Raw genomic sequence first — 9,286 nt, forward strand, 5'->3', positions numbered from 1 at the left:
TCCGGGCCTATCTTTATAGGCAAGGGCCTGTTGGTACAGGGAGCTGGAGTAGCTTGCCTAATATGGGCGACCTCAGCTTCCCCTTCTGCCTTGCCTGCCTCATAAGAATTCTTAGACACAGGAAGTGTGTTACTGAGCTTGTGCTTAGAAAAGAGGCTTGGGGACTGGCCGCGGTGGCTCACACTTGTAATCCCAGCACATTGGGAGCCTGAGGTTGGTGGATCATTTGAGGTCAGGAGTTCCAGACCAGCCTGGCCAACATGGTGAAACCCCTGTCTCTACTAAAAACACAAAAATTAGCTGGGCATGGTGTTATATACCTGTAATCCCAGCTACTCAGGAGGCTGAGGCAGGAGAATCACTTGAACCCGGGAGGCAGAGGTTGCAGTGAGCTGAGATCACACCATTGTACTCCAGCCTGTTTGACAGAGTCAGACTCTGTCTCAAAAAAAAGAAAAAGAGGCTTGGGGCAGGGCAGGACTGGATTTGGCCAGAAACACAAATGAGACTTCACTGGGGAGTCAGCCTCACCACCAAGCATGTCTCTTGGGCTCTTTCTACACATAGCAGCCCAGACTAGGCTGGTGCCAGCAGCACCAGGGCCCTCTCTGGTTCATCCCCACTCTTTACTCCCTTGGTGTGGTATGCTGGAGCCAGCTTGTGCCAGCTCACAAGAGCTCATCGTTACATTTTCAGAAATTTTGCAAGCTGTTTATTAAACATAGCCATTAAAAAATTAATTCTATAAACTTACAAAATTAACTAAATGATATTAAAGCAAAGGTAATAAACACTCAAGATTCATCATTACTTTTTAGTGTTATCATCTATGCTTTTGAGGTCTTTTACATCTAGTTTGTCTGTATAGTGGGAGTACCATAATGCTAAGCTCCTATGCATCTCTTCTCAACTCCATTGAGTAACTTCACATTGGTAACCTGAAATCAACCCTGGTGGGAATATTTACACAAGAGAAATTGGCAAACCAACAATCAGGGTTTTTTCTTTTCTTCTGGGAAGTCAGCTGTTAACTATTTACCAACACACTGTTGACAAAAGAACCCCCTTAAGTACAAGGGAAGGTTGAGATTCTTCGGGAACTTCCCTTGAAAGTCCATGGAGCAGAAGCCACATGGTTCTCTGAGACATAGGACAAGAGGGACCAGGTCAGCCCTGGAGTCTAGAACACAGAGTCTAAGCTCCACCTCTGTCTCCCTGACAGAATCGCTGGCAGGATTCTGTGATGTTTTAGAGATGGAAATGAGTGTGGATCTGAAGGACAGACCTCCTGCAAGCCCCCTCAGACTCTTGGCCTCAATCAAGAAGCTTATTCCCTGCTGCATGGCCTTCTTGGGGCATCTGTTCAGTTGCTTCCCCTCCACCCCTAGCCCTAAACAAGGTCTTTCTCTGACCACCCGGGCATTTGGATGCTGCTGAAGGGGTGAGGTGGGGTGGCTTGCTTTTCATAAGAAGCTTGCTTCTGGCTTCATCCGTCAGACCAGAGCCCTAAGTAACTCAAGCGAGGTGCAGAATTAAATGATTGTCCTAATCTTGTCTTTTCCTCCCAGGCAACATTTAAAGGCTGGATGGACATTATGTATGCAGCTGTGGACTCCAGGGGGGTAGGTTGCCACAGTGGCCCCTTCCACCAAGTCAGGCACCTGAGGCTTCTGGTTGCTTGGCCACCAGGGAATCAGCGTCTGCATCTGAAAGCCCAGCTCACAAGGGCAAGATCTCGTGTCACTCTGGAGTTCAACCTCTCTGGAATGCCCAAGCCTGGCTCTGGGGAAAGGTTGCTTGGTCTCCTAAAAAGTCCCAAAATTCTCAAATGTCTTTAATTAAACTCACTGTAGTTTACTGACTTTTACCCCAGGAGGATGGGGTGGAAGCAACAGAGATGCAAATCAAGCTGCTTCTTTGTCCAGCACCCCACCCGGTCACACTAACAGCTCAGTGAAGACTGAAAGAGGTCCCCATGTACTCCAGCCTCCCATTGGCCCAGGGCTGGAGCCAGGCACTGATACTCTGCCAGCCCTGAGCCCAGCATGTCTGCTGTCCTCACCTGCCACCATCCACTCCTCTCACCTCTATCCCCATCCACCTCTGGCCACAGCCTCACATAACTGAGCCGGTGACCTTCCTCTAGATACACCCTCTCTCCCACAGAATGGATGCCCCTAGCCAGCCCTCCGCCTCTGCCCCCCACCCCTCCCCATGTGACCCCCGAGACCCCAGCCTGTCTGATCTCCCTGTGTGATTTCTCCCTCACAGTATGAAGAGCAGCCCCAGTGGGAATACAACCTCTACATGTACATCTATTTTGTCATTTTCATCATCTTCGGATCTTTCTTCACCCTGAACCTCTTTATCGGTGTCATCATTGACAACTTCAACCAACAGAAGAAAAAGATACGTAGAGCACCAGCTCCCCGCTGGGCTGGGCAGAACAGGGCTGGGTGCCAGGGGATTGAGGGGCCATTCGGGCTCCAGGCCCCATCTCACCTTCCCTGCTGGGAATGGTTCTCTTCTTGCTGCTGCTGGAATGAGGTGGGGAGAAGGGTGTGTCCAGGGATGTAACATGTCTAGGCCTGTAAGAACATAAGAAGGGGCTTTGGTGGGAGACTCCATGTCTGCCCTAATCCACCTGAGAGATGAGACTCCTGGGAGAAGCTGGTGTGAGAGCTGCATCTGTTCACCTGGTCCATGATCAGAGGTCATGAGTAAGGCCTGTGCAGAGGCCCTGGGTCTTCCCAGAGCTTCATCAGAGCAGCTATAACTGGGTTGTAGACAAACCAAGTGAACAGAGAGAACCTGAAGGCTGGTTGAGCTGGGAGGGGGAAAGGGCGGGGGGTGGATACTGGATTTGCAGGTCATAAAGCCAGAGAGATCTCAAGGTGAAAGGGGACAGGGCTCCTGGATAAATAGATTGAATACTAAGATTCTATCTGTGGTGCAAAATAGGGACATATTTTGTCCAGGAGAGGAAGCCAGGAGGTGGTTGACCCTGGCATCCTCATCAAGGAGGCAAGATCCTGGTGCCCTCCATGCTGGGGCCTCTGAGAACCCCAGAATGAGGTTGGTGCCTTCTCTCTGCACTTAGGGGGCCAGGACATCTTCATGACAGAGGAGCAGAAGAAGTACTACAATGCCATGAAGAAGCTGGGCTCCAAGAAGCCCCAGAAGCCCATCCCACGGCCCTTGGTGAGCTAAGCTCCTGGTTCTGTGGGAGTGGGGAGGATCTTCTGGGGTCCCTGGGAAGCTTTCATGCCACACGGCCAGCCATCAGGGCCACCTCACAGTCTTTCAGCCCAGCCTGAGGGACGCTATCAGATGTCTGAGCATGAAGAGAGGTCCCAGCCTCATACAGATAGGGAGGAAGGTATGAGAAGGATGTAGCATCCCAGGACACTCTCCACCCACAGGAACCCTCTGTCTCTGAGCAGGTCTCCTCCTTCCCCTCAAGGATGCAGGTTTTCCTCAGGAAAAGCAGGGCAGCCTTCACAGCCCCACCCGACCCCACTCAGAGCCTCATCCTTGGACCCCCAGAACAGTCAGGGAGCCGGATTCCTGAGTTAGCTGGTGGGGAGAGCCAAGAGCTCTGGAGAGTGGAGTCCTCTCAAAGACTGACTCCCTTGGCCCAATCAAGCCATTATCCAAAAAAGTGTGTGTGTGTGTGTGTGTGTGTGTGTGTGTGTGTGTGTGTGTGTTTATAATCTTTTCTAAGTGGGAGAACAGAAAAATATATATATATATTATATATTATATATATATCATATATATATATAATCTTATTTCTTTCCCCAAATAATCTGGGCTGATTTACAATTAAAGACACATGTAAATATGGTTAGTATAATAAATAAAATAAATTACATTTAAAAAGTAGAGAAAATATATTAATCTAAGCACTGACATAATTACTAGCGTTGAAGTTGAAATTTACCCTTGAGCCTTCAGACTGTGGCAACTGAAAGGGAAGCACAGTGAACAGTATGCTAAGGATGCTCAGGGCAGGAAAAATCTCTCCCTGAAGATCCGTCATGGAAATCCTCATGAAAGATGGAGCCTTGGAGCTGGGCCTTGAAGCCCAGGAAGCATTTCAGCAGGACAGCCAATGGCTTTAACCTCCAGGAGTTTTTCCTCTGCACTCTCTGTGGCAATGTGGCAGGGGTTTGGGGCTCACTAGAGGGTAGAGTGGGAGGGTGGGTGGCCTGGGATGAGAGGCAGAAACGGGCATTTGCCAGCCTCCCAAGGGCCCTGCTGAGCACTTTCCATTTGCCTCTCCTTTCAGAACAAGTACCAGGGCTTCATATTCGACATTGTGACCAAGCAGGCATTTGATGTCACCATCATGTTTCTGATCTGCTTGAATATGGTGACCATGATGGTGGAGACAGATGACCAAACTCCTGAGAAAATCAACATCTTGGCCAAGATCAACCTGCTCTTTGTGGCCATCTTCACAGGCGAGTGTATTGTCAAGCTGGCTGCCCTGCGCCACTATTACTTCACCAACAGCTGGAATATCTTCGACTTCGTGGTTGTCATCCTCTCCATCGTGGGTGGGTATACAAGTCAGCTGCACAGAAGCCCTCCCCAGCCAGGCCTCTCGTCCGGCCCCTGGGTCTCTGCTGAATGCCACGTACAACCCTAGGTTCTTTCATTCTTTTTTCAGTGCATTTCTCACCCCCCTCCCCTCATACATACATGCACACACACACCTCTCCAGAGAGAACTTATCTGGAAGGGTCCACTTGAGTCAAGGAGACCAACCTGGCAGAGGACCCAGCACTCCCTCCTGGCCCCACCCTCCAGAGGACCTGGGAACACAGTTCTCTAACTGCTTAGATAGCTTCAAGGATGAGTCTGGGAATGGAAGTGGGTGCTGTGTAGGCTAGTTCTGCCCACACTTAGGTTGAAGGAGAAGGAAGCTCACTCAGGATGAGGTGGGTCCCCAAGGATGGGGGCTAGGTGGCCCTCCAGAGTAGAAGTTATCCCTGAAGATGGAAAATTCTGGAGCTAACCGCCAAGGTGTATGCCAGACTTTTTCAGACATACCTTTCTCATGCAATTCACCCAGTCAATTCAGCACTAAAGGAGGGAGATTGTACAGCTAGGGAGAAGCAGAGACCCAATCTTGACCCATGTCTGTTTGACCTCAGAGCTCAGATCTTTTTTTTTATGTAACAGCTTTACTGAGACATAATTCACATACCATAAAATTCATGGGTAACTTTAAAGTCACTTTAAAGTATACAATTCAGTGTTTTTTAGTATATGCACAGAGCTTTGCAACCATCACCACTATCTAATTTTAGAATATTTTCCTTTCCCCAAAGGAAACTCTACCCATTTAATAGTCACTCCCCATTCATTTCCCCTCTCCCTCAGCCCCTGAAAACCTCTTACCTAAAATTTTGAGGGACCACCAAACTGTTTTTCAATTTGGCTGCACCTTTTTACATTCTTACCGTCAATGTATGAGGATTCCGATTATTTCGCCCCTCACAAACACTTGTTATTGCCTGCATTCTTTTTATGGGAGCCCTCCTAGTGGGTGTGAAGTGATATCTCCTTGAGGTTTTGATTTGCAAAACCAAATGACTGATGACTAACGATGCAGGACATCTTTCCATGTGCGTGTTGGTCATTTATATATCTTCCTTGGAGAAATCTCTATTCAGGTCCTTAGCTCATTTTTTAATTGGGTTATTTCTCTTTTTAGTGTTGAGTTGTAAGAGTTATTTACATATTCTGGATCATAGTCTCTTATCAGATATATGACTTGCAAATATTTTCTCCTAGTCTGTGAGTTTTTTCATTTCCTCATGGTGTCTACTAAAGGACAAAAGTTTTAAATGTTAATCAAGTCCAGTTTACTTACATTTTTTCTTTTGTCACTTGTGCTCAGAGCCCAAACTCTTAACTCCACCCCCCATGGGGCTCTGCCTTGCGGTGACTGTAGCTTTCATCTTTCTGCCATATACAACCTCTGCCTCTGTTAAATGTAAAGGATAATGCAGGGGCTAAGGCAGGCACTGCTGTGGCTATAGTGATGGGCAGATGGAAGCACAGAGTAGGGTCAGGAATCTCGGGGGGGGTCTCGAGCAGGGTGAGGGTGAGAGCGTGCCTCATGGGACTGGAGAGGAACTTTAGAGGATGCAGGATGTGAGCAACAGGAATGGAACCATTGAGGGACAGTCTCAGAGGCTTTGGAAGGTGCAGCATGTACTTTGGGATCATCTCCTGGCCCGGTGTTAGGGCAGTACCAGAACGGAGTGGTTAAGAGATGAACTTGGAGCCCGAATGTCTGAGTCAAATCCCAGCTTCTCACTCACTAGGTGGCAACTTGGGTAAGTTGCCTCACCTCTGTTTCCTCTTCTGGAAGATGAGAATGATGGCATCTGCTCACTTCCTAGGACAACGGGAAGGACTAAATGAAATGATGGCTATGAAGTGCTTGGCCCATTGCTCCACTGACCGTAAACAGTGGACACATGTCAGTCAGTGACATTTTTATATAAGGAGTCTGGAAAGGGCACTTGGGCCATATAAGACAAGTTTATATCACTCTTTATTCTATCATTTATATCCATGCCCCTTAAAACTCCAACCCAGGTAGTCACTGGAGACCCAGGAGTAGAGAAGCCCTCAAAGGTGGCAGAGTTAGGAGGGTGATAAGAACCATCACAGAGAGGCTGAGAGAAGACACTGGCCATGGTGTGGCATCAGGGAGCACTGATTTCTGGGCCAGTGTTTCATGCCCTTCGATGGGCACATAAATCATCCAGGCATATTAAGATGCAGCGGGCTGCGATGGAACTGAGATTCTGCATTTCTGATAAGCACCCAGGAGATCCCAAGGCTGCTGGTCCTCACACCACACTTTGAATAGCAAGGAGCTAAAAGGCCTGAGTGCTAGTCCAAGCTGGGCGGGCAGGATGCTAAGCAGAGCCCCTCTGGCCTGAGAACCCAAGATACAGAAGATGGGCCTAGGACAGCTCTATTGTGCAGGTACACACTGAAGATTAAGGAATGAGGGGGCTGAGAAGGAACCCTGCAAAGGACCCATTTTTCTGGGTGACAGATGCAGACCTGGAGACTCAGACAGGCAGGAGCAGGCAGAGTCCTAGCATGCCCAGTGGACGCAATCCTCCTGGAAGGGCCACCTCTCCTTGGCTCCTTGCCTTACAGAGACTCCCCCACCCCTGCACAGTGATGCTGGCTAGAGGACCGAGGTGCCACCAGTAGCCACAGTCTCTGTTGTTTCCCACAGGCACTGTGCTCTCGGACATCATCCAGAAGTACTTCTTCTCCCCGACGCTCTTCCGAGTCATCCGCCTGGCCCGAATCGGCCGCATCCTCAGACTTATCCGAGGGGCCAAGGGGATCCGCACACTGCTCTTTGCCCTCATGATGTCCCTGCCTGCACTCTTCAACATCGGGCTGCTGCTCTTCCTCGTCATGTTCATCTACTCCATCTTTGGCATGGCCAACTTCGCTTATGTCAAGTGGGAGGCTGGCATCGACGACATGTTCAACTTCCAGACCTTCGCCAACAGCATGCTCTGCCTCTTCCAGATCACCACGTCAGCCGGCTGGGATGGCCTCCTCAGCCCCATCCTCAACACTGGGCCCCCCTACTGTGATCCCACTCTGCCAAACAGCAATGGCTCTCGGGGGGACTGTGGGAGCCCAGCCGTGGGCATCCTCTTCTTCACCACCTACATCATCATCTCCTTCCTCATCGTGGTCAACATGTACATTGCCATCATCCTGGAGAACTTCAGTGTGGCCACGGAGGAGAGCACCGAGCCCCTGAGTGAGGACGACTTCGACATGTTCTATGAGATCTGGGAGAAGTTTGACCCAGAGGCCACTCAGTTTATTGAGTATTCGGTCCTGTCTGACTTTGCCGATGCCTTGTCTGAGCCACTCCGTATCGCCAAGCCCAACCAGATGAGCCTCATCAACATGGACCTGCCCATGGTGAGTGGGGACCGCATCCATTGCATGGACATCCTCTTTGCCTTCACCAAAAGGGTTCTGGGGGAGTCTGGGGAGATGGACGCCCTGAAGATCCAGATGGAGGAGAAGTTCATGGCAGCCAACCCATCCAAGATCTCCTATGAGCCTATCACCACCACACTCCGGCGCAAGCACGAGGAGGTGTCAGCCATGGTTATCCAGAGGGCCTTCCGCAGGCACCTGCTGCAGCGCTCTGTGAAGCATGCCTCCTTCCTCTTCCGTCAGCAGACGGGCAGCGGCCTCTCCGAAGAGGATGCCCCTGAGCGAGAGGGCCTCATCGCCTATGTGATGAATGAGAACTTCTCCCGGCCCCTTGGCCCACCCTCCAGCTCCTCCATCTCCTCCACTTCCTTCCCACCCTCCTATGACAGTGTCACTAGAGCCACCAGCGATAACATCCAGGTGCCGGGTTCTGACTACAGCCACAGCGAAGATGTCGCCGACTTCCCCCCGTCTCTGGACAGGGACCGTGAGTCCATCGTGTGAGCCTCGGCCTGGACACATCGTGTGAGCTGGCCAGGACACACCAAAAAGCAGCCTTTTGCACCGCGGCAAACCCAAATGCAGTCAGTCACAAACAGCCTGGGGCCTTCCTGGCTTTGGGAGTAAGAAATGGGCCTCGGCCCCGTGGATCAACCAGGCAGAGTTCTGTGGTGCTGCGTGGACAGCCGGAGCAGTTGGCCTGTGCCTGGAGGCCTCAGACAGACCTGTGACCTGGTCTGGTCAGGCAATGCCCTGGGGCTCTGGACAGCAACTTCATCCCAGCTGCTGAGGCGAAATATAAAATTGAGACTGTATATGTTGTGAATGGGCTTTCATAAATTTATTATATTTGATATTTTTTTACTTGAGCAAAGAGCTAAAGATTTTTCCATGGACATGAGCAGCAATTCACGCTGTCTCTTCTTAACCCTGAACAAGAGTGTCTGTGGAGCAGCCGGAACTCTGTTCTCAAAGCAGAAGTGGAATCTAGTGTGGCTCCCACAGGTCTTCATTGCCCAGGGGTCGAATGAGGTCCCCCTCCCACTTGACCTGAGATGCTGGGAGGCTGAACCCCCCCACTCACACAAGCACACACACACAGTCCTCACACATGGAGGCCAGACACAGGCCATGGGACCCAGACTCCCACTCTAAGGGAGACAGGCCTTTCCCTGCCGGCCCCCCAAAGATGGGTCTCTTGTCCGTGGGGCTCACTCTGGCTTTCTGTTGTCTCCAAGGTCCCATTTTCCTCCTGCGTTTTCACGCAGGTCATATT

General features: G+C 50.5%; 1 protein-coding gene across 3 annotated transcripts in view; it reads left to right on the forward strand.

The window, feature by feature from the left end:
• Nucleotides 1-9,256, forward strand: part of SCN5A (sodium voltage-gated channel alpha subunit 5) — a 100,300-nt gene extending 91,044 nt beyond the window's left edge. For all 3 annotated transcript variants that reach the window (XM_073023354.1, XM_073023352.1, XM_073023353.1), the window contains 5 exons: nucleotides 1,569-1,622; nucleotides 2,272-2,413; nucleotides 3,101-3,201; nucleotides 4,292-4,562; nucleotides 7,277-9,256. In XM_073023354.1, the coding sequence (XP_072879455.1) occupies nucleotides 1,569-1,622; nucleotides 2,272-2,413; nucleotides 3,101-3,201; nucleotides 4,292-4,562; nucleotides 7,277-8,514 (1,806 nt within the window). In that variant the 3' untranslated portion in view covers nucleotides 8,515-9,256. The remainder of the gene's footprint in view (nucleotides 1-1,568; nucleotides 1,623-2,271; nucleotides 2,414-3,100; nucleotides 3,202-4,291; nucleotides 4,563-7,276) is intronic.
• Nucleotides 9,257-9,286: the final 30 nt, after the last annotated feature.

This window comes from Chlorocebus sabaeus, chromosome 15 (genome assembly GCF_047675955.1).
Source record: "Chlorocebus sabaeus isolate Y175 chromosome 15, mChlSab1.0.hap1, whole genome shotgun sequence".
In the NCBI taxonomy this organism is placed as follows: domain Eukaryota; kingdom Metazoa; phylum Chordata; class Mammalia; order Primates; family Cercopithecidae; genus Chlorocebus; species Chlorocebus sabaeus.